Genomic DNA, 25,982 nt, shown 5'->3' with positions numbered 1-25,982 from the left:
ATACATATGCTGCTGAGGTTTATTAGCTTTACTAACATATTTACTGCTCTCAATGTTCTTGGTAGCTTTTATGTTTGTTTAATCACATTTGAACTACCAATGTGATCGTGCAACATGATTATTTTTATGACTGCATGTGTGGTCTTAAGCAGGATGCATCTTTTTTGCAAATGTGAATTACTTCCAAAGCAGGCTTACAATTAATTAATTTAGATAAGAGATTGGCAATATGCATTTTTCTCCTGTTTTAAACCTTGGAGAACAATGAGCTGAATGGATAAATGGGAGCACCGTCCAGCAAGATATATCTCTGGGTTCATTAGATAATACAGACCATCAAGGGGTTGTCAAATCCCAGCAAATGTTTATTTGTTTTTTTCCAGCTGTTAGAGGATAAAAAGAAGATAGCAGAGTGTAAAATCATGTACAGATTTTCTGCTGGAACCTCATGAAAGGCGAAATAGCTAATTTTGTACCTTGTGGTATGCATCCATGTATTTAATGATCAGGTTAACTTGTCACAGCCTTATTGACCAAATGGAATGTTGATTTTTTAGAAAAATCTTATTGTTGGGATGTTGGCTATGCTACTAAGAGTGACATTTAGTGCCTGTTCTAAGTTGCCCTTGAGAAAGTAGTGATGTGCTGGAAAGGGAGCTTAGAAATTTGGTTGGAACCAGACTCCGGAGTATAGCTACAAATAAGGGTCTGCATTCTGGCCCACCTGAAAAAGGTGATCTGCTTATTGTTCTTGATTCTATTTTCTATTTGATGTAATGGGCCTGTTAGTATTTGTAAAAACATTCACTTGTAGCAATTTCGGTATGTATTTAAATATTTAAAAAAAGGACTAAACCAGTTTGTTTGACATTGGAACTCCATGGGGCGATTTTGCGCCAGCTGCGAGCGTAAACAGCGACACAGGCTCAAAACGTGTGAGCGCCGGGAAACGAGGAACCCCATTTAAATGCTTTTGAATAAATTTTAATATCTCCCCGTCACGTGATTGTCCCTCACTGAATATTGAAACGTTGGCGAGGTATACAAAAATCAAGTGGAATCCACTGGGGACACCAAGGTAGGTATAGCCCCTGGAGGAAAAGGGGTAGTGCCAGTGGTGGGGGCACCATGTCCCATGGGGTAGGGGGGGGGGGGTGGTTCTCATTATGTGTGGTGGGAGGGGAGGAGTAATGGCTGATGCCTTGAAAGAGGGGATTTGACAGTGAATGGCGGGAAATTGCCAGTGAAGCAGGGGGTGACACATTAGTAAAGGGGGTGGTGACTTGCCAGTTTAGGGGGCGGGCTTCCCAGTGTGTGGGGGGTTGGGTTGATTTGCCAGTGTGGGGGGGGGGTGACTTGCCAGTGTAGGAGGCGGGGCTTCCCAGTGTGTGGGGGGAACATGCCAGTGTGGGGGTTTGGGTTGACTTGCCAGTGTGGGGGGGGGGGCTGACTTGCCAGTGTAGGAGCCGGGGCTTCCCAGTGTGTGGGGGGAACATGCCAGTGTGGGGGTTTGGGTTGACTTGCCAGTGTGGGGGGGGGGGGGGGGGGGGGGGGCTGACTTGCCAGTGTAGGAGGCGGGGCTTCCCAGTGTGTGGGGGGAACATGCCAGTGTGGGGGTTTGGGTTGACTTGCCAGTGTGGGGGGGGGGGCTGACTTGCCAGTGTAGGAGCCGGGGCTTCCCAGTGTGTGGGGGGAACATGCCAGTGTGGGGGTTTGGGTTGACTTGCCAGTGTGGGGGGGGGGGCTGATTTGCCAGTGTAGGAGGCGGGGCTTCCCAGTGTGTGGGGGGAACATGCCAGTGTGGGGGGTTGGGTTGACTTGCCAGTGTGGGGGGTTGGGTTGACTTGCCAGTGTGGGGGGGGGGGGGGGGGGGGGGGGGCGGTGGTGACTTGCCAGTGTAGGGTGCGGGGCTTCCCAGTGTGGAGGGGGGAACATGCCAGTGTGGGGGGGGGGGGCTTACCTGTGTAGTAGATACCTTTTGTGGTGGGGGGAGACCCCCAATTCCATCGCAGTGCGAGGGGGAGAATTGCCCTGATGCTTGTTTGGGGGGGGGGGGGGGGACAGTGGAGTTCCATTTAAGTGCTGATCAGGCGTCCTTTAAAGATGGCCTCTGTTGAGCCGGCCTTGCCGACTCTTATCAGGCCCTGCTCCGCCAGACTGACGGCGTAAACCATGCGCCTAGACTTGACAGAGTGGCTGAAGATCTGGTCTGGAAACATCACTGAGCATCTGAGCATCTGGAGAGATTCAACTCGGTTTTCGTTCAGAGTCTGACTGTCTGACAAATAATGGGAAAATTCTGCCCCATGTGTAAGCAGCGGTGTTTTTGTCCGGCAAAGGTGTCATAGTTTGGCCATTTGGATTATGGATCCTCTCACCAAATAAATTTGGTTAAATGAGCTTCCAACAAACCAGCAGAGGAACTGAGAATATTGTTTTGTTTTGCTGAAAAGGGCTTAGAAATACAGTCTTAGAGGAAAGGCTGTTTGTACACATGGGTGGACTGACATTCAAAGATAGCTGCATCAACAGGTATTTCTGGCTACAAGCCGTGACCAAGAATCATTCAATTAATATGTGGAGTGGCTGGAGATGTTCATCACTGCCAATAATATTCTTGAAGATTCTGATCATCCAATTGTTAATTAGGAAGTGGAGGGAAGGAAAAGACAGTGGGGGAAAGGAAAAGGGCGATCTTATTGATGGAATTTGGATCAGAAGTGTTTGAAATCCAAAATGCTCAAGAATTTGCTTGCCTTTGCTAAACCAAGAGATAGTGCTGTCGGACATTTTGTCTAAGCTTGAGCAGCACTACAGTCCCAATCCAGTGGAGATTGTTGAAAGCCATCGGTTTGGATCAAGGAATCCGCTACCCTCTGAGGATATTGGAGAGTTCATTGTGGCTTTGATAAAGGTGTGTCTATTCATTGTAATTTTGGAGAATTTCAAGAGCGAACATTGTGGGGCAGATTTGCTTTTAAAAAGTGAATGTATTCACAGTAACTTGCTGACATTGCCACGGTTAACTTTAAACATAGTTTGTCAAACAGCATTGTTCATGAACATGACTTGAGAGAAGTCAGAGTTATCAACCACTTGTTATCTGCTGAAGTAAGTAAGCTGCTGTTGAGTAAGCTGAAGGTTGCAGCAAAAGCGGTTAGTGGTAACAGTGATGGTACAATGTCCTGTAATCAATGTTTATGTCAACATTGAGCTCAGAGTTCTCCATTTCTGAAGACAGAGTGCTACGGTTGCAAGAAGAAGGGGTCATCTTGCCAAGGTACGTCAAAAGAATGTATTGGAGTATATGCTGGTTGGAGGAAACGGCAGTCACTGCTTATGAAATAAAAATCGCTTACTGTCACAAGTAGGCTTTAATGAAGTTACTGTGAAAAGCCCCCAGTCGCCACATTCTGGCGCCTATTTGGGGAGGCTGGTACGGGAATTGAACCGTGCTGCTGGCCTATCTTGGTCTGCTTTAAAAGCCCTCTTTAGCCCTGTGCTAAACCAGCCTCATATGAACAGCACCAGGTCAATGTGGGGTCGGTTGAGACCCATACAATCTGAAGCACAAAGATGTCCAGTAGAAATTCACTGGGAACATAGTCTAAGTCACTTTCGATGGAGCTCCAGTAAACATGAAGGTTGACATGGAGGCATCAGTTAATGCGATTCCTGAAATGATAGAGAATAAAAATCAATTCAGCATCAATTGGAGAAATCATGCATTATGAAGGAGAGAAAATGCCTTTAATGGGATGTGTGACAAGGCATTTCAGTTGTGTAACAGTAAATTGGTAGATGTTACAATACTTGTACATTACAATGTGTCCAAAAGTTGTGTTGCCTCTCCGTATAGAGTAGTTGCTATGATCGGTCAAATGTTGGATAATGGTGAGAGAGACCAATTGCATTTGGCTTCGTGCCAGTGAGTGGAATAATGCTCAGATAGGTGAAGCATTGTTTTTGATTTTTGGGGTAAGAAGATTTAAACAATACTTGTATGGTTGTAGTTTCACAATTGAAACAGATCAGAAGCCATTGATGGCTATTTTGAATTCAAAATTTCCAATACCCACTTTAACTGCAGCTCAAATGCAGAGATGAGCATTGCCTTTGTCTGCTTATCAGTATGATGTTAATTCCAGACAATCAGAAGATCATTATGTCGATGTGATGTCTAGATTACAATCCCCATCCAAGATAAAGACCAACAGGAAGGTATATTTTTCTTTTTGTGCGTAGATGAATTGCCAGTCACAGCTGATGGTTAGAACAACTTGTATTGGCAAGTGCATACCATTTCATCAGAAATGGGTGACCACACAGATATCGGATTTAGAAACGAGGCTGTTTTTTATGTGTAAGAATGAATTCTTAGTTGATAAAGATGGTGTTCTATGGGGAACCAGGGCTGTAATTCCTCAGAGGTACACAGTTGCTATGTGATCTTCATGATTAACATTTCAGAATGAGCATGGCAAAGAGTCTAGTGAAAAGCTATCTTTAATAGCCAGGGTTAGGTAAGGATATAGAAGACACATTAAATTAGATTATATCAAGCAGTAAAAAATATACCACCTTCGTTCGGTACCTTTTAAAAAAAAAATCTTTTCGTTGTCATTTTCAAAAATTATTAACAATTATGTCCTCCATGGGAGTTGCCAGGAACTTTCAATTGACAAATAGCAATTCTTCTACCACCCCAGGACCCTCTGCAAAATTCCGACTATGAGTTAGAGTTAGAGTCAGAGACTTCAGATAGTTGTGATTTTCTTAACTGAATGGTTAACCAGGAAATGTGAGACAAAAAAAATCCTAGTCTAACACCAGAATAACTGCGAACTGACTTCACTCACTCATACTGACCCCCTCTCCCCGCTAATCCATGCCCAGACCCAATTTACCCAACTACTCTCCCAACCATGTCAATCCCTGACCAACCATCCCGACCAAACCTGACCAGACCCCATCACCCGACTACCCCCCAGAGTGTTATCTCCTGACCTGACCTGACTACTCCTGACTCACATGCTACCCTACTCAGCTGCCACCTCACACACTTTGGGGGGGGGAGGGGGGTTGGTTGCATAGTGCTATTGTCACTGGACTAGAAATCCAGCGACCAAGGGCAGTCTCTGAGGACCTAGGTCCGAATCCTATCATTGCAGATGGTGAAATTTGAATTCAATAAAAATCTGCAATTAAAAGTAGAATGGTGACCATGAAACCTTTGTCAATTGTTTAAAAAAATAGATCTGATTCGCTAATGTCCATTCGGGAAGGGAATTTTCCGTCCTTATCTCATCTGGCCTACATGTGACTCCGGATCCACAGCAATATGGTTGTTTGTTAACTACCCCCTGAAATGACCTAGAAAATCATGCAGTGCAAGAGCAATTAGGAATGGGCAATACATACTGGCAAAGCCACTGATGCCAACATCCCGCAAACTAACAAAAAAAAACTTCTGCACCCCCACCCATTTATCCACTTATCTCACACACTCTATCCATCCACATACTAACTAACATTCGCCCACAGTTATTTGGTAGTACAGAACTTAAGTATTGCTGAAAAAGAGAGCTTTGAAACTTTTCATCAGGCACTCATCAGGACAATTTTCAAGAATATCATAGTAAGGGAAACAACAAATTTATGCTGTGCAAGAAGAGAGTGCTAAGTTGGTTGGCAATTGGATTTTGTCTGTCGGGCTTGCAGTGTGGCACATTTGGATGTACTATAAGGTACATATATTAATACACAGGTCCCTGATCTCTGCAGACAGACTGAATGTGTATACACATTATGCCTATTTCAGCTGGGCAGCACGTTGGCGCAGTGGTAGCACTGCAGTCTCACGGCGCCGAGGTTCGATCCCGGCTCTGGGTCACTGTCCGTGTGGAGTTTGCACATTCTCCCTGTGTTTTCGTGGGTTTTGCCCCCACAACCCAAAAATAGGTAAGGTAGGTGGATTGAGCACGTTAAATTGCCCCTCAAAACCCCCACCCCCCAAAAAAATGCCTGTTTCAGCTAAACATAATAAGTGACAACCATTCGCTGGTTCATTCCTCTGGGTCATTGCCTTGACCAGAGTAAAGCTGCCTGGATTAAATTTAAAAAGATATTTGGCAGTTAACTGTCAGTCACCATCAACTGGTCCAATCTCCATGGTAATGCCTCAGCCAGTCAGAGTCTATCTGCCAACCAATCAGCCATTCTCTTCTCATATATTAAAAATGTTGTTCTTTCCCAGACATTGGTTTTGTTGCACATTGTCCTGATCAGTGCAAGATGAAAAGCTTTGACAATTTTTTTTTTCTTCTGCAATAACATTCACCCAATCACCAACATTCACACTGGATAACTTGCCTTACGGCAGCTGGTGCTGTAAAAAGGAATGTCTTCTGTACTGATTTATTTGCTGCTACCTGTATGGATTCCTGAACTGAGCGCAATCTGGCTACTACATCAGAAGTTTAAATCATTTAAATAAATGTAACTGATCGGAGTCAGATGTAGAGGTCCAACTGTGAGCAGACAATTTGGACCTAAATGTAGGCACCAGTGTTTTTGCTCTGCAAAAATATCACATTAAAAGATATGTTACGATAGGGAAATTTTAGGAAATTTGATGAAAGATGTAGTGGACTATTTAGGGGTTAACAGACTGAGGGAAGAACTGCTAGCACTGAGTCAGAGGTGTATGCTTACACCTGACTTAAGTTACATCGTCCCATTCAGACTTAAACTTGCTAATGGAAATAAACAGGGTTCCCCTGTTCAGCCAGGGTGATTCATTCAAGATCCATTGTCCTCTAGGACACTGTGATCTGACCAGCTATTCGTCCATTGCAGAGCCTGATGGCCTCTTTTGTCCGTAAATTGGAGGTGAGTTGCATATTCATAGTATGCCAGTTCTTTTGTGTAAAAGGGAGTGGGCAGTCAAAAGTCCAGTTAGCAATGGTGAGCTCAAGTCTGGACACATCTTTGAGGGGCTAGGTGGAGCTTAGGGAGTTAAATGAATCCACCTCAAACAGGTGGAAGCAGAATGATTTGCAAAGCCACCAGGAGAGGTCAGAGAATGTAAGATTGGGGCATAATGAATGAAAATAGAAGAGTTGCTGATAATGAATATCTGCTTGAATGACAAAATTAGAACATAGAAATTAGGAAGCACATAAAATGTAATCCAGACAGGAAAAATGAGGTTGCCGAGGTTTCTGTTTGTATTTCAGAACCTTCCAATCTTTGTTCCCACGTCATTTTTTAGGAAGGTCAATGGGTTGATCTCTGGGTTTGTGTGGGTGGGGAAGACTTCAAGGGTCCGATGAGCTTTCCTGGAGCGGGTGCGAGGAGGGGGAGATGGCTGGCCTGGCCGAATATGATGAGCTATTATTGGGTGACGAATATTGCTATGGTTAGGAAATGGGCAGCGGGGGAGGGGTTGGCGTGGTGCGGGTGGAGGCAACATCATTTAGGGTATGTGCTTGAGGGCTTTGTTGTTGGCACCTTTACCATTCTCGCCGGCCAGGTATCCATGAGCCCAGTGGTGATGTCGATCCTAAGTGTGTGGGGGCAGCGGAGGCAGCATCTGGGGCTAGAGGGAGCCTTGGTGTGGGTGCCGATCTGTAATAACCATAGGTTTACATCAGTGGAGCTGGATGCGGGGTTTAGGGGGTTGCGGCAGATAGGGATTGAGTGCTTTGGCAACTTGTTTATAGGGGGCAAATTCACAGGGTTGGAGGATCTGGAAGAAGTGAATGAGTTGTCCAGGAGAACTGGCTTTAGGTACTTGCAGGTTTGGGGACTTTGTAAGGAGAGAGATGCCGTTCTTTACTGGGATGCCCCTGGGGTGGCAAGATAAGGTGCTGTTGAAGGACAAAATAGGGAGGGGAAGGTGTCAGATCTCTATAAGGAATTGATGGAGTGGGGCATATTAAGTGTAAATGGGAGGAAGAGCTGGGAGAGAAGGTGGGGGCTGAGACATGGGCGGAGTCCTTGCAGAGGGTGACGTGTCCTCGCCATGTGCGAGGTTAAGCCTCATCTGGTTTAGAGTGGTGCATAGGCTCATATGTTGGTGGCGAGGATGAGCAGGTTCTTTGAGGGGTTGAGGTTAGGTATGGGCGGTGCGCGGGGAAGCCCGCGAATCACGTCCACATGTTCTGGGTGTGTCCGAGATGTGCTGATATTCCGTGGGCCAAATCATAGTTGGAGGGTGCACACCCTCCAACCAGCAGATGGGGTACAGACATGCCATGCGGTCTCTAGACCAAGGTCCAATATAAAGGGAGACACATACCGCCATCTTCAATGAAGATTGAGAGGGCAATAAGACGTACATGTGAATGGTCAGTGCTAGGTGCAAGTTCCAGAGGAGTAGTTAGCAGACTCCATGGTAACGTGCTCTGTATCAGATTGCTATCTTACCACACAGGACTCAATAAAAGATTCTGGTTTGGACAAGTCGGAAGTGTTTGGTGAGTTCCTTTGTGAAGTACAAAGAACCAAACACAACACGAGATTAAGAGAGTTTTGGCAGGGACTCTCAGATGTGATGTCCAAGGTGCTGGATGTGAAGGTGGTTCCGAGTCCAGAGGTGGCGATCTTTGGGGTGTCAGAGGATGCAGGAGTCCAGAGGGGGAGAGAGGCCGATGTTTTGGCCTTTGCCTCTCTGGGAGCCCAGAGATGGATTTTGCCGCCAAAAACAAGAGGGTGTGTGAATGACCTGGTGGAATTCCTGAGGATGGAGAAGGTTAAGTTTGCTTTGTCAGCAGAACGGTTCACCCAGATGGGGAAGCTGTTTATTGATTTCTTTAAGGAGGTTTGAGGGGTCAGCAAGGGGGTTAAAATGGGGAAGGCTGGGATGTGAGGCGGGATTGGCTTCAGGGGAGCAAGTGGGGTGTGGCTGTTTATTGAATAGTTTTGTTCTTCTGTGTCATTTGGTCTTTCTGATTGTGACCTTCTGATTGGGCCTTAAATCAAAGCCTGAGGCAGGATTCTCCTGTCGCTCGCCCAACAACTGGAAATTCTCGCCCAAGGTCAATGGACCTTTTACATGATCTGCGTCCTGTCCGTGGCGATCTTGTGGCGGGAGAATGCAGCCCCTTGTCTGCCATCTCAGAGTTACAAAAATATCCCATTGTACATTTTGAAGAGATTCTGTGGTAATTTACCTGTTGTTTGTGGGAACTTGCTGGATGCCAATGACTACCACGTTTGCCCAAAACAGTGACTACGTTTCAAAACTATTAAATTGGCTCAGAACCACTTGGGGATATTCCGAGATAATGAAAGGCACAATATGAATGAATTGGAATTAATTATCACAGCTCTTTCTTGCAATAATCTTTATTATTGTCACAAGTAGGCTTACAGTAACACTGCAGTGAAGTTACTGTGAAAATCCCATAGTCGCCACACTCTGGCACCTGTTTGGTTACGCTGAGGGAGAATTCAGAATGTCCAATTCACCTAACAAGCATGTCTTTCGGCACTTGTGGGAGGAAACCGGAAGACCCGGAGAAAGCCCACGCAGGCACGGGGAGAACGTGCAGACTCCACACAGGCATTGACCCAAGCAGGACTCGAACCCTAGACCCTGGCGCTGTGAAGCAGCAGTGCTAATTTTGAGGTCCCAAGGTCCAACACCTGGGGCGCACTGGACCATTCCATTTTTGCACATGGGGCTAATTATAATGATTATTAATTCGCTGTACAATTTTTGTAAAACTTAAATAAAACTTATTGCGCCCTCTTGACTGTTACCTCATAGCCTCTTGAAGTAAAAACATCTATTCTTAGCCTTTTATATTTTTAATTCTCTTAGTTTGTCTTGGCTTTGCTATTTTAGTTTTTTCTTCGAAGCAATGTGTATTACATTCATTAAAGTTCTCATATACGGATCCTTTTCCCGTTAATAATCCAAAAAGAATAATCGGCTCCAGCTTGTCCTTCTGACCTCCTGTGCAATTTGTTGCCTTTCTTATGCCTTAATCGTAGAACCGCTCCAGTGCAGAAGGAGGTCAGTCAGCCCATCGTCTCTGCACTGACCCTCTGAAAGAGTGCCCTACCTCAGCCCACTCTTGATCTATTCCCGCAACCTCATAACCTACCTACACATCTTTGGACTATGGGAGGAAACCGGAGCACCCGGACGAAACTCACGCAGACGCATTGAGAATGTGCAAACTCCACAGCCATCCAAGGCTGGAATTGAACCAGGTCCCTGGTGCTGTGAGGCAGCAGTGCTTTCCCTGATGCAATTGGATGCTTGGTCCTTTGATGTTTCTAATTTTTGAGCTGTGGTTAAATGAACAGTGCATTTAGAGTAGAGTTCATAAAAATATACTTGGCTGCTCTCTGATGTTGATTAAGTCTGTGTAATTTAATACTACAAACAGTCAAAACTAAACGAGTTAGAATTTTGCTGAAAAGGGATTTCCTGCATTTCTAAAATACTGTAAGCTTTCATTGTCCTATTATTTTTTTTCTGGTCAATATACTGATTTATTTTTCAGTTAAGTCTTTCTTGGTTGTTCGCATAGCAGTGTACGCACAGTTTGGTTTCTTGGATCAATACCCGAGTTGTTAATTTTCTACTGGCATCCTCTACTATATATTTGGTTTCATTTAAACTTTTGCTTTTCTTCATTTTCAAAGAATGCACTGTGTGGAGGAGCCCAAGTTGATTACAAACGTGCACCATGAGCTTTCTGATCTTCTGAGAGACCACTATCCTCATTGAAGTAGAAGCTGTTATCGGAGTCTGGGCCTTGCATATTAGGTTCATTGCACCTTCTCCCCAATGAGCCGTGAACTAAGAGAATGCTTCAATTTTGTTTAGGTCTATTTCTCTTTTTTTTAAAAATATTTTTATTGACTGTATTTGTCATATATACAAAAATACAAAAGCCAAACTTCAGCAAGATGTAACAAATCTACCCCACCTCTCCATCCCCCCCCACAACCCCTAAAACCCCAAGCCCGGCTCCTTTTTCTTTTCTTCACCCCCCCCCCCCCCCCCCCCCCCACCCCAAACACAACAAAATACCTATAGCTTCCTCCACCCACCCGATCCTGCTGATGCCTCCATTCACTTTAAAGAAATCGTTAAACGGCTTCCACCTCGGTGAACCCTCTTCCACTCCACGTGTGGCAAACTTAACTTATTCCAGGTGCAAAAAAGCTGCCGGGTCACTCACCCATACCCTCGCCTTTGGCATCTCCAACTCAACAAAGTCCATTTCTGGGCTATCAGAGAGGCAAAGGCCAACACATCGGCCTCTCTCCCCACCTGAACTCCTGGATTTTCCGACACTTGGAGCCACCCCTACGCCCAGAATTACATCCAAAAACCCCTTCCACAATCCCCTCAATCTCAGACACACCCAGAACTGATGCATGCAGTTTGCCTTCCCCCACAAACATATCCTGTACCCACGAAAAGAACCAACTCACCTTCCGAGGTCTTGTGGGCTCGGTGTAACACCTTAAATTGGATGAGGCTTAACCTCGCACATGACGAGGAAGCATTCACCCTCTGCAGGGCTTCCCTCCACACCCCAGTCCACCTGCACCTCCAGCTCTTCCTCCCACTTTCATCTGACCACCTCCAGAGGAGCGCCCTCCCTATTCACCAGCTCTCCATATGTACCCACCACCCTCTCCTCCCCAATGTCATCCTCGGGCAACAACTTGTTTTGCAGCAATGGAGGTGGCAGCTCCAGAAAGGACGGCACCTATTTTCCGCAAAGTCCCGCGCCTGCAGGTACCAGAACCTGTTTCCCTTAGGACGCTGATACGTCTCCTAAAGCTCCTCCAGTCCTGCAAACTTTCCTTCCACAGCAACTCCCTGAAATACTCTATCTCCACCTGCTGCCACCCCCAAAACCTTGCGTCCAGCCCCACCAGCTATTTTTAAAATAATTTTTATTAGTGTCAAAGTAGGCTAACATTAACACTGCAATGAAGTTATTGTGAAAAACCCCTAGTCACCACATTCCAGCGCCTATTCAGGTACACTGAGGGAGAATTCAGAATGTGCAGTTCACCGAACAAGCACGTCTTTCAGGACCTGTGGGAGGAAACCTGCCTCACCCAAGGAACCTTGCACACCCACATAAATGTCAAAATCATCCCATTCACCTTTCTAAAAAAGGGATTTAGGAACAAAGATGGGAAGGTTGCTAAATTGGGCAGCACAATCATTTTCACCGTCTGTACACGCCAAAGACGAGAGCAACACATCCCACCTCTTGAAATCCACCTTGATACCCTCTGCCAATCGCGGCAAGTTCAACTTATGCAGCTGGACCCAGCTCTATGCCAAGTGCCTCCCAAGGTAGCGGAAACTCATCCCCCACCACCCGGAAAGGTAGGCAACTCCCCTAGCCTCTTCTCCTGCCCCCGGCATTTTCTGGGAACACCTCGCTTTTCCCCACAGTCAAATTAAAACATGAGAAACGGCCAAACGCTCCCAGAATCCTCGAGATACTCCCCACCAAGTCGAAAATGTACAACAGAAGGTTGGTTCCATACAGAGCGATCCTGTGTTCGACCCCTTCCCATTCAACCCCCTCAATGCCTAAACGCCATTGCCAATTACTTTAAGACGGAGCAAAAAGCAGAGGGGAGAGTGCCACTCCTGCCTCGTTCCTTTGTGTAGCCAAAAATATTCCAAACTAATCATATTCGCCGCCCTTGCCATCGACTCATTATACATCCCAACAACCAGACGCCCCAGCTCCGACCCAAAAGTCTCTTAAAACTCGGCTGGAAACCCATCTGGACCCGGTGCCTCCTCAGACGCCCTGAAACCAGAGATTCTGCCTACTGGAATGATACTCGAGATCCTCCACCTTCTCCCTCAACCTCTTGCGGCTGTCCATCACCAGCACTATCTCCGCCTCCAGCGAGGCCAGCCGATCCTCGTGCTTAGTGGGCAGCACGGTAGCATAGGGGTTAGCTCTGTGGCTTAACAGCTCCAGGGTCCCAGGTTCGATTCCCTGCTGGATCACTGTCTGTACGGAGTCTGCATGTTCTCCCCGTGTCTGCGTGGGCTTCCTACGGGTGCTCCGGTTTCCTCCCACAGTCCAAAGACGTGCAGGTTAGGTGGATTGGCCATGATAAAATTGGCCTTAGTGTCCAAAAAGGTTAGATGGGGTTATTGAGTTACGGGGATAGGGTGGAAATGAGGGCTTAAGCGGTGCAGACTCGATGGGCCGAATAGCCTCCTTCTGCACTGTACGTTCTATGTTCTTACCCCATCGACGATTCCACCTTCTGGAGTGCCAGTTCCTGCGCCACCAGTCTCTGCTCCGCTCTCTCGAATGCAGCCCTAAGCGGCTCCACCGCTTTAGCCAGGCCCTCTGAGGCCTTCTTCCACTGCTGCTGGAACTTGTTCAAAAGGTTCAAGAGCCAGTTTGTAGACCACTGGGTAGGCAACGATGCCCCAGTGCTATCTGCCATCTTTTTCTGTGTTGCAGCTCAACTATGCTCGCGGTCAAACTGCTGCCTTTTCTTTGTTACATTCCTTGTCCGATAAGCCATAAACTGGCCCTACTAGATGAGTATTGCAATCGTGCAGTGCTTATACACCATTCACCAGTAAACACCCCTCAAATCATGTGGGGGAGGAGCAGAAAATTCCACCTTGAGCAGGAGCCACCAAATGTACAGGTGCTCACTCCATGGCCGTATTGAAGTCTTGGTTTGGTTGATTTCTCACCTGCACTGGCTCCCTCGAAAATCAAAAACTGTGTTTGATCTTTTTAAAAGTGGGGTGGGGGGGCGGGGGAGAGAGAATGGGGGTGGTACATGTTTAATTAAAAATTGGAGAGAGTTATTAGGGTTAGGATAACTCTCAAAAAGTATCTTCATGCCACAGGTTTAATATCTACTGTGCCCCAAGTGTATGGCTTGACTGCTATGGGAAAGCATTGTATCAGTATTCTGTTTCCATTCCTATACCAGTCTGTACTCCATGGCATCACCAGTTTGGTGTTAAATATGGACATTGTGGGGTGGCATGTGGCACAGTGGTTAGCATTGCTGCCCACGGCGCAGAGGACCTGGGTTTGAATCCCAGCCCTGGGTCACTGTCCATGTGGAGTTTGCACATTCTCCCCGTGTCTGCGTGGGTTTCAGCCCCACAACCCAAAGATGTGCAGAGTAGTTAGATTGGCCATGCTAAATTGCCCCTTAATTGGAAAAAAGAAATAATTGGTAATCTAAATTTTTTTTTAAATGGACATTGTTCTGCCCGTTTAAGCTTGTTGAGGACGAGTTGAGATTACCTAAACTCATTTACCCAAACCTTGCTCTTCAATTAGCTGGGTGTCTGATGCACAGAAGGAACCTATCACGATGCATAAGATTTGCTTTTTAAAAACTAATGATAACTTGAGAAATTCACATAAGTAGACTTTTGTTTGGCTGATGTAGCCTACATTCACTGTTCTTGTAGGGGCATTGCTGACATCTCTAAGCAAAATAAAGTCAGGTATTGGTTGTACAGGCAATTCTTGGGTCCCCTATGTGTGTTGCGAAACTGCTGGTTTATAACCAGCAATATTCTCTGAGTTCACTAGAAGGTTCTGCTGGTTTATACAGCTGGGACCAGCAAACTCAGTTGGAATATTAACTATGCAAGAAATCTATAATCTCAGGAGTGACAGGACCTGGAAGATGGATTTAATGCGTGGCTGGGTCAACAATCTTCAAAGAATTTCCCATCACTGGGCTTATCAACTTATGCCAGCTTCACCCCAAAGGTGAACATGCCCCAACTCCTGACCTCTTAACATATACCAGCAACTCCTTGTGAGAAACGGCCAGCAATCCAGCCATGACAAAATATGTAAGTGCATTTCTAAAACCTCAAAATCACAGCATGGGTGCAGACCCACAAATATCATTCCACTTATTTGGAGGTCGAGAGCAAATAAGATCCAGATAAGGTAGGCACCAAACTCTAGACCTAACTCTAGATCTTTTTGCATACCCCACCTCCAGGTAACGCTTAATAGCTGCTGTCATTCCTGATTTGTTTCCTTATCAAATATATGACAGCATGATAGACGGACTTGCACCAAAAAGCTTCCAACATGCCTGCCAGCTTAATGAAAGAGGCATAAGTTTCATTTTATTAATTGGGGATGTTTCTGATTGTCTGTCACAAACGTAAATGGACGGATGGGGATTATCATAGAGCCGAAGAAAATTTGGTATGAGAAGGTGAAATGTCCTAATTTTTGCTTTCCCCTTACCTTTGTTTGAAGCACATTGTAAATATGATCAACTCGCCTTCAGCAGCCTTCCATATGTTGATGACCCTTAGTACAGGGGGAGAGGGATCCTTCAGAAACCTCTCACATTTCTCTCATTAATGATCTTTTTTTTGTGACAAGTAGGCTTATATTAACACTGCAATGTACTAGTCCTGATCTATGCAACTTTTATCACTGAGAGAAGTAGGACTGAGTTGAGATGGGCGGGAGGGGGCGACTTCCTTCAAAAATGGAAACCCAGCGCCGCCGACCTTCTGTTATCATTCTTCTGAGGATAGGGCGAGGGTAAGCGGAGTAACCCACTCCTGCGAGGACGGTCGATAATATTCAAATGGAGCTCCATGCCTCAGATTTTGTCAACAATTTGAATTTAATGTCTCCAGCATGGATTTCCCAAGGCTTGAAAAACCTGCCAGTATTTGAGGACAGGGGCTGTTACGCCCAGCAGCAAACGTTTTTCCAGCATTGCTTGTCGGCCAGCCAGTGCAGGAGTGCTCTTCTATCTTTCCTTTCGAGTAAGCCTTCCTCCCCGCCACCTTACCTGCCTTCCACCCCTCCCCAGCCACCTGATCGATCCATTCCTCCTCTCTGCCAGACTCTTGAGTCCCAGCAGCCCAGCACTCTTCTCAGGGCCTTAAGCAGACCCTAGCTGCAGCCAACTATGTGTTTTCCATACCCAGTTGCCGGGCAGGGGTGGAGTAAAATAATTCTAATGAGGTCCTGCCTCATTTGATTCAGCAAGGCAGCTTTATTCCTGGCTTTGCATGTTTCCTGGCCATTGACAGGTACCCAGTGCCCTTCCAGCCTTCCATAAATAGCTCGGCCTGTTTTCCAGTATTTACATGTAAACTCTTTAATAATTTTGAAAACTTTCCTTAATTCCTGACGAGATCTCCCTGTTCCAGTCAATATGGCTTTTTAAAAAAGTGATTAACTCACTGTAGCATGAATTTTAACCAGATTCAAAGTTTCGATTCAGGCAATATGTGCGTGTTCCCACATTTTCCATTGGTATATGGTCAAAAATATTTGCTGGATTGCATGAGAATTTCATTGTCCAGCCCTTGTATTTTTCATAAATTTTACATTTTCTGTGTTTATTTTCCATTTATTGATGCTAAAATACTCTTTGTTTTGTAGCTTACTGATATCCTAAATACACATTTCTTTTTTCCATGCAGGTTTCATTGTGTAAGTTAACCTGTAGCTGTTTAATATTGCTGTAAATTATTTAATCTGCAATAGATGTTGTAATAACTTAATACGAAACAAATGGTACAACAGGTCAACAATATGGGATTTTTCAGCTCGTTACATTGCCTGACATCCACCTCCTGAGGATGCACATCTCTCACTTTCTACTTTTCCAAGGTGTGGATTAAACCTTGTAGTTAGATTTTAAAAGCATTTTTTTTTTTGCTAACTAAAATCCTTTCAGAGGCTGCTTGTTGTAACCTTAGCTTGTAACCTGCTTAAGGGCATAGTGAGCACGTGGTTTGGGAACAAGCTAGTAAGCTGTACTTAAATGACAGACTGTGTATTTACTAAGTAACCTCTAAATAGGAATACAGGCAGTGGTTAATGCAATTTCAAGGCGATTAAAGCAAAAGGATAAACTCCCAAGTCTCCGCCCTTGTTTTGAACTTAATCTGCTGTGGTTCTTCTGAACTGTCCTGCACGGAAGTAACTTTTTAATTGCTGGTGTACAGTGCTTGCAGTCAGGAAATGGAAAAGCATCTGCTATTTTATTTTGCAATGTTGTTGATGAAACTTGCACTGGAGACTAAGCTTTCCTGTCTTTTGGATGATGTTGTAGCTCGTATTAAAAGCTGCGTTTCTACTGAACAATTCTGCAGGGTATGTGCGAACCACATAGCATTACTAATGCCGAATCTTATGTAGTAGAATTTGTGTTACTAGGAGCCACAGGCCAGAAGATTTTCTGTTAATAGATTTTGTCTAAAATTTGTTTCGTACTGTCCTACCAATCTGCCCAGCACTGCTGGTTGGTAATATAAGGTTAATCTTGTGTGCATAATGATTCTTGCTAAGTAGACCATTTTGATATGCAATAATTTGTTCTGAAATGTGACCATCGATGTTTGTCAGAACAAATGTTATATTTATGTGCAGAACAAATCCTTTTTGACTTTTCACCAAAGTCCTGTTGAGCATCATACTTTCCAAGGCTTGGATGCAACTTAACTGATTGTAAAACCTTTTTTAAATGGCATTGCTTCCTAATGTTTACAGCTAAAGCATTGATTTTCTGTGTAACTGAATGTTCAAGGTATAAATTGACACATCGGAACTTTTGTTGACGTGAATAGTTTTATATTGGCTATTCATAATTATTGATGCATTGCAGAGGCTGGAACATTGTTGATTAAAAAACAGAGTTTATTGTACAGTAGGGGAATTATTACAATTGTGCTGATGGAAAGCAGCATGATCTGTCAACATGCAAATCTTTGACAAATTGCAGCTCAATGTGCAACAATGCAGGAATTTGGTATGAAGCATTTTCATATACAATTAAAAAAAAAATAATAATTTTTGGGATGTGGACATCACTGGCCAGGCCAACATTTATTGCAGATCCTTTATTGCCCTAAAGAAGAAGGGAGTGAGCTTCCTTTTGAACCACTGCAGCCCATATAGTGTAGGCGGGAAGTTGCAGAATTTTGACCCAGTGACAGTGAAGGAATGATGATATATTTTCGAGTCAGGATGGTAAGTGGCTTGGAGAGGAACCTCAGGTGGTGGTGTTCCCATGTATCTGCTGTCCTTATCTTGATTTGCGGTAGTGGTCATGGGTTTGGAAGGTGCTGTCCAAGTAGCCTTGGTGAGTTTCTGCAGTGCATCTTGTAGATGGTACACACAGCTGCAACTGGGCATTTGGTGCTGAAGAGAGTGAATGTTTGTGGATGGGCTTATAATCAAGTGGCCACTTTGTCCTCGTTGCTGTCAAGTTTCTTGAGTGTTGTTGGAGCTGCACTCATCCAGGCAAGTGTAGAGTATTCCATCATACTCCTGAACAGTCCCTTTTGGATTGTGGACAGGCTTTGGGCAATCACCAGGAATTTGATAGTGAGGTTTCAGCAATGGTAATGCCATTGAATGTCAAGAAATGATGGTTAGATTCTCTTTTGTTGGAGATGGTCATTGTCTGGCACCTGTGTAGTACAAAAGTTACTTGCCACTGTCCGCCCAAGCCTGGATTTTGTCCAGGTCATGCTGCATTTAGATATAGACTGTTTCAGTATCTGAAGCGTTATGAACGGTGCTGAATATGGTGGTGTCATCACAAACATTTCCACTTCTGACAGTCATTGATGAAACAGCTGAAGATGGTTGATCCTAAAACACTATCCTGAGGAACTTCAATAGTGATGACTTGGAGCTGAAGTATTTGACCTCCATCAACCACAGCCATTCTCCATATTGCTAGGTATGACTCCAACCAGTGGAGAGTTTCACACCTGATTCCCATTGACTCCAGTTTTGCTAGGGCTCCTTGATGCCACACTTGATTAACTGCAGCTTGAGGTCAAGGACAGTCATGCTCACCTCCCCTTTGGAGTTTAACTCTTTGGTCCATCTTTGAACCAAGGCTGAAATGAAGTCAGGAGATCAATGGCCCTAGCATGAACTGAACTGAGCGTAGTGAGCACTGTTGATGACCTCTTTTGTTATTTTGCTGATGATCGAGAGTAGACTAATGGGGGTGGTAATTGGTCAGGTTTGATTTGTCCTGTTTCTTCTGTACAGGGAGATTTTCCTCATTGTTGGACAGATGCCAGTGTTGTTGCTGTACTGGGACAGCTTGGCTAAGGGCTCGGCAAGTTCTGGAGCATAAGGCTTCAGTACCAGTCACAGAATCTCTCCAGCGCAGGGGGGACGATTTGGCTCATCGAGTCTGCAGCGACCCTCCAAAAAGGCACACTACCAAGGCCCACTTCCCTTGTAACCCCATGTAACTCCACCTTGGTGGGATATTGTCAGGATCCATAGAACAACATAATGTAAAGAACTGTGTCCATGATAGCCACTGTCTTCCTAATTGCAACTGTGTTATTGAAAGAGAAACTTTGCAAAGGGACAGGTAGGAAAATCACCCAAAACTCGTTATTTTACATCCTAACCATCAGTAACAGTTGCTTTAGCAGAAGCTATGACCATTGGTTGCTGCTGAACCATCTCTATTGGCTAAAGGATGATACCTGCTTACAGAAATGAAGGAAAATTAATTTAGTAAAAGGCTGATTGAAGGTGCTATACACAATACAATGTAAAGTATGCACTGACCTGCGTTGAATGTCCCAACTAAATCCAGATCTTCCCAACTCTTGAGTGTTGGGAAGAGAAGGTATCAGCCACGACACTTGCTGAGTGCTGGAAAGTGCAGTTGTGATGTGAAGTGAAGAAAAGAGTGAGTAAAACTGCCAATGCAGATGGTACTATGTCTTTTGGATGTGACATTGCAAAGTACTTGGAGCCCTTAGAATTTAAGAAAACAAGTATTCCGTTCTTCTTTGCTAAATTGTCAGGTGATGAGTTAGTCATCGTAGAATGTGTGCAGCACGGTAGCACAAGTGAGTAATACTGTGGCTTAACAGTGCCAGGGTCCTAGGTTCAATTCCCCGCTGGGTCACTGTGCGGAGTCTGCACATTCTCCCTGTGTCTGCGTGAGTTTCCTCCGGATACTCCGGTTTGCACCCACAGTCCAAAGTTAGGTGGATTGGACATGCTAAATTGCCCTTAGTGTCCAAAAGAAGGTTAGGAGGGGTTATTGGTTTACGGGGATAGGGTGGAAGTGAGGGCATAAGTGGGTCAGTGCAGACTCGATGGGCCGAATGGCCTCCTTCTGCACTGTACGTTCTATGTCTACGTCTATGTCTAATATCCACAGTGGGATTCTCCGTCGGCAGGATTGTCCGTTGGTGGCATCCTTCGCTTCACACCCACACCCACGGAATCCCGCACGGCATAGGGGTTCCCACAATGGAAACCCCATTGGCCGGCTGCTGGGATGGAGGATCCTGCTGCCGGCAGTGGTGCGTCTGAGCAGAAAACAGGTGCAGCAGGATGGAAAATCCCGGCCCCTGTGTTTCCTGAATCTATAAACCTCTTATCCACCCACAAAGCACAAGTCAGGAGTGTGATGGAGTCCTGTCTCCTTGTCTGCAATGGTGCAGCTATAAGAGAGTTAAGAAGCTCGATTCCATCCAGGGCAAAGCAACCTGCTTGATCAGGACTCTATCCACCCACTGACGTACTCTTGCTGCATTGTGCTCCCTACTTGATGCACTGTCTCAACTCATCAAGGCTTCTTTTGCAGCAACCCCAAAATCTGTGACTTCCACCACCTTTAGGTAAATGGATGCATAGGAACAGCAGCACTTCCATGTGTCCCTCTAATTTACATGTCATCCTGAATTGGCCACTTATTGTCATTCCTTCATCATCAATCGGTCACAATTCTGGAACTCCATATCCGACAGAACTGTGGGAATAGCTTAATCACACTGCGGGCAGTTCAAGAATGCAGCCCAGCGTCACCACCTGAGGACACCTAGGGAAGGGCAATAAATGCAGTCATGCCAGAAAAGTTCCTGGGCGGAATTCTCCCAGCACCGCGCCAGGCCGGAGAATCCCCGCGACCGCGCCACACTGCCCCGACGCCGGCACGCGATTTTCCGTCGGCACATTTGGCGTGGCGCTGGTCGCGGGCTGCTCTACGTGGCTGGGCCGCTGTTTCTCTGACCCGGATGAGCCAAGCGGCCGCTCTAAAAAGGCAGAGTCCCGCTGGCTCGCCCACACCTCGTCGCAGCCGGCGGGAACTCTGCACGCAGGGTCAGGGGGGTGGCCTGTGGTGGGAGATGGGGGGCTCCGACCCCGGGAGGGGGCTTCCAACCCCGGGAGGGGGCTTCCAACGGGGCCTGGCCCACGATCAGGGTCCACCAATCGGCGGGCCGGCCTCTCGCTCCCCAAGCCTATTTTCTTACGTGCCAGCCCCTGAACTCCCGCACCATGTTGCATCGGTGCCGGCACGTTGAGGGAGGCCACCGTGAATGCGCAGGTTGGCGCGGTGCACAGTTTGCGCTGGAATGGGAGGCTGGAGCGGTGTGAACCGTGCTGCCCCCTGCAGGGGCCAGAATCGATATTTCCATGGCCCTTTCATGCCATCCTGAATCATGACGGTGTTTCCGACGGTGTGGACACTCTGCCGCCGAATGGGAGAATCCCGTCCCCTATCGTCAGAATTTTCTTCAAATTTCTGGTGCCACAGGCGGCGGGATTCTCCGCCTTGCCAGCCAGCCAATGGGATTTCCCATTGTGAGCAGACCCACATTGTCAGGAAATCCCCGGGCGTGGGTGCGCTGCTAGCGCAACGGAGAATCCAGCCTCTGAGGTTTACCACGCTTTATATTTATTGTGAGACGTTTTTGTCATGTCATCACTCCTCATGAAGGCACCGGCTGTTCCAAGGTACTGGATATCCACCATTGATTTTCTTGTTCCTGACAGGTCTTCATGGGTGTATTAAATTAGGCCGTTTGAGATCTGTACGTTTAAAAACATAACGTGCACTTACACGGTTATCAGTGCCATTTTATACTCATTTACTATTCACTCATAATAATTCACTGTTGATTGCTTTTCCACCATGAAATGCTAAATTTGATTTTAAGATGTATGCAGAATATCTTACCAGTCCTGAGAATGCTTGAAGCATTTAATGGAAGGCTGACTTCATCAGAAAAAAATTGTAAGTGACATTGATCCATGAGTAGGGTCAAAAGACTAATTCTTTGGAAAAGGAAGACGGACCAATGTGCACAGGTTTTATTTAGTACCATCTGTATAATTCTCCAGCTGTAACTCTCAGTCCAATCTGTAGAGTTATATGAGCCTTTCTTTAAACTCAGAAACCCAGGGGCAGCACCAAGGCCCATAGTACAGGACATGCCGGTTGAAAACCATTAGATAGAAAATGTTATGAATGAAAAGGTAATAATTGTATGATGCCAAGCTTCAATTCAAAAATCTGTAGATCGTATAGGGAGTGTGTAATTGTGAAAAGTAAGGAGTTTCATATTTTTTCAGTTCCTAGGAAGGAATGAATTCAAGGAAGAGTAACTCATAAACTCAGTAATAGTTGTAAAATTTCCTATATTTAGATAAGAGCCGCAGAGCGGTCAAAATTAATTGAAAGGATCCCGATATGAAATACAAAAGATCAGTAGTGATAAATTTCGAAAACCAAATACAGAAAGAAGAGCTGAAATTACATTTTAAATTTTGGTGATGGGACATAATAAACCTATATGTATAAAAAGTTTAGTGAATAAACAGATTAAAAGAAGCAAGTATACCTTAATGCAGTCATTTTCAAACCCAGGGTTGCGAGCGATTGTTGGGAGGGTCGCAGGGCCATCGGTCGCTGAGTTCCCGGTCGCGGGAAGAAGTGCCTATTGGCTGCAACCAGCATTTCAAAATGCCAACCGCGACCTGCTTTCAGAATGCCGACCATCCCGCATACGTATGCCCCCTCAGCAGTATGCAGGCCCAGAGCCTATTGAGGTAGATCACCTCCTCCTGACGTAGCGCACTGACCCAGGAACAACTTTTTAAAAATCGATGGAATCTTCTCTCCAGAAGAGGCGCTAGAGAGCAGGCCATGTCACATGCTTTGGGCCATTCTGTATCTGCCAGCATTGTTGGTTTGAGCTCCAGGGCCTCTGATGAACTACCCATCACGAAGAAGATGAAATCAGGAACAAAACAGTGTAAAGATGATTGAGGTATGGGTTTATTAATTGTGCCACTGCAAATCAGGATGCAAAGCCCATGTCTGTTATAGGCAGCAGGGCCGGCTCAAGGCACCGGCAACTCGGGCAGTCGCCCGGGGCGCCATGTGCTAGGGGGCGCCAGACTCGGGTCCCGCGCATGCGCAGTTGGGCCGGTGCCAACCAGCGCATGCGCGGTGGCCGCCCTCCCCCAGGGCGGACCCGCCCCCCCCGCTCGGTCCGCCCCCCCCGCCCCCCCCCCCCCCCCTCGGTCCGCCCCCTCCTCGGGTCCGCCCCCCCCCCCTCGGGTCCGCCCCCCCGCCCCGCCCTCGGGTCTGCCCCGCCCTCAGGTCCGCCCCCCCGCCCCGCCCTCGGGTCCGCACCCCACAGCCCCCCCTTCGGGTCCGCCCCCCCCTCGGGTCCGCCCCCCCCTCGGGTCCGCCCCGCCCTCGGGTCCGCCCCCCGCCCCTCCCTCGGCCCCGCCCCCCCGCCCCTCCTCGGCCCCCCCCCCCCCCCCCCAAGGGCGTCGAAGTTCAGCTTGCCCGGGGCGCCAGCAACCCTAGGGCCGGCGCTGTAGGCAGGGAAGTACCAGCAAATGAAAGTTTAAAATCCTCAAAACTACAAAGGCATTTGAAGACTAAGCATGGCTAGTTTGAGGACAAACCTCGTGATGTTTTTCAATGGAGGCAGTGAGAACTTAAATCAGCAGCTGACGTCCTGAGGAAAAATGTAACACTGAATGACAAAGCAAGTGAGAGCGTGAAGACCAAGCAGGCTCATCCATAACATTAAAGTTAAGCGAAAATGGTGGGTCGTGAAATTCAGGTGGCGTGGATCGCAAAGTTTGGGCGCCGTGGGACGCGAAGATCGGCCGGTGTGGGTAGGTCAGCTGGCATGGGTCCCAAAGGATGGCCAGTTGGTGAAAATGGGTCCTTGGTAAAACATACACCCTGCTGGAGCTACTGCTGCTTCCGGATTTGGAAGGGGTGGGAAGAATTGGGGATATATACAAGTAGCTGGTGGAGCAGGGAAGCGAGCGGGTGGTGAAGGTCAAGGAGAAGTGGGAAGCGGAGTTGGGAATGGAGATCAATTGGCGAGTATGGACTGGGACACTGCGTAGGGTAAACGGGATCTCCTTTTGTGCAAGGATGAGCCTGATAAAGTTTAAGGTGATGCACAGGGTGCATGTGACTCGGGAAAGAATGAGTGGGTTCTTTCAGGGGGTAGCAGATGAGTGTGAGAGGTGTGGGCGGAGGCAGCGAATCACACGCACATGTTTTGGGGGTTGCAAAAAATTGGAGAGATTCTGGGCAGGAGTGTTCACGGTCTTAGACAGGATAGTGGAGGAGGAGGTGGACCCGGACCCTTTGATGCCGATATTTGGGGTTTCCGAGAAGCCGGAGCTCATGGAGAGGCGGCGGCCCATGTCATAGCCTTCGCCTCTATGATTGCACGGCGGTGAATTTTACTGGAGTGACGGTCGGCATCGCCACCGGGGGTAGCAGTACAGTTGGGTGACCTGTATGAATTCCTCCAGTCGGAGAAGATGAAATATGAGTTGAGGGGCTTTGCAGGGGGTTTGAGAAAAGGTGGGGGATGTCTGTGACCATGTTTGAGCAGCTGTTCGTTGCAGGTTGTGTGGGGTGGGGGCAGGGGGGGAGAGAGAGAAAAGGAAAAAATCTGTACAGACTGAATAGTGTATTTCAGGGATGTATGCTTCCCGGGGGGTTTATTTGCTGTAATCTGTATTGATACAAGTTTGTAATAAAATACATCAAAAAAAGGGAAATATATTATGACAGGACAAGGCTTGGGTTGTTTTGGAAATAGGTGATGAACTAGAGAATTATGCTGCAGCAGGGTGAGTAATATCTACCATTGCTTTACTAGAGATTTATGCTGCAGCAGGGTGAGTAATATCTACCATTGCTATACTAGAGATTTATGTTGCAGCAGGGTGAGTAATATCTACCATTGCTCTACTAGAGATTTATGCTGCAGCAGGGTGAGTAATATCTACCATTGCTATACTAGAGATTTATGCTGCAGCAGGGTGAGTAATATCTACCATTGCTATACTAGAGATTTATGCTGCAGCAGGGTGAGTAATATCTACCATTGCTATACTAGAGATTTATGTTGCAGCAGGGTGAGTAATATCTACCATTGCTCTACTAGAGATTTATGCTGCAGCAGGGTGAGTAATATCTACCATTGCTATACTAGAGATTTATGTTGCAGCAGGGTGAGTAATATCTACCATTGCTATACTAGAGATTTATGTTGCAGCAGGGTGAGTAATATTTACCATTGCTATACTAGAGATTTATGTTGCAGCAGGGTGAGTAATATCTACCATTGCTATACTAGAGATTTATGCTGCAGCAGGGTGAGTAATATCTACCATTGCTATACTAGAGATTTATGCTGCAGCAGGGTGAGTAATATCTACCATTGCTATACTAGAGATTTATGCTGCAGCAGGGTGAGTAATATCTACCATTGCTATACTAGAGATTTATGCTGCAGCAGGGTGAGTAATATCTACCATTGCTATACTAGAGATTTATGTTGCAGCAGGGTGAGTAATATCTACCATTGCTATACTAGAGATTTATGCTGCAGCAGGGTGAGTAATATCTACCATTGCTATACTAGAGATTTATGTTGCAGCAGGGTGAGTAATATCTACCATTGCTATACTAGAGATTTATGCTGCAGCAGGGTGAGTAATATCTACCATTGCTATACTAGAGATTTATGCTGCAGCAGGGTGAGTAATATCTACCATTGCTATACTAGAGATTTATGCTGCAGCAGGGTGAGTAATATCTACCATTGCTATACTAGCGATTTATGTTGCAGCAGGGTGAGTAATATCTACCATTGCTATACTAGA

The 25,982-nt window shown here is 46.2% G+C and overlaps 1 protein-coding gene across 4 annotated transcripts in view; it reads left to right on the top strand.

Annotated features, from left to right (window-relative positions):
• tiam2a (TIAM Rac1 associated GEF 2a) overlaps window positions 1–25,982 on the top strand; it is a 461,217-nt gene that overhangs the window by 361,903 nt on the left and 73,332 nt on the right. The window contains exon 1 of one of the 4 annotated variants that reach the window (XM_038808442.1): window positions 16,929–17,147. The exons of the other annotated variants lie outside the window; for them this stretch is intronic. Within the exon in view, the coding sequence (XP_038664370.1) occupies window positions 17,016–17,147 (132 nt within the window). The 5' untranslated portion in view covers window positions 16,929–17,015. Of the gene's footprint in view, window positions 1–16,928; window positions 17,148–25,982 lie in introns of those variants that run through there. 4 annotated transcript variants of the gene reach the window in all.

This window comes from Scyliorhinus canicula, chromosome 1 (genome assembly GCF_902713615.1).
Source record: "Scyliorhinus canicula chromosome 1, sScyCan1.1, whole genome shotgun sequence".
NCBI lineage: Eukaryota > Metazoa > Chordata > Chondrichthyes > Carcharhiniformes > Scyliorhinidae > Scyliorhinus > Scyliorhinus canicula.
Note: the sequence above shows the minus strand (reverse complement) of the source record. Positions and strands in the feature narration are given on the sequence as shown.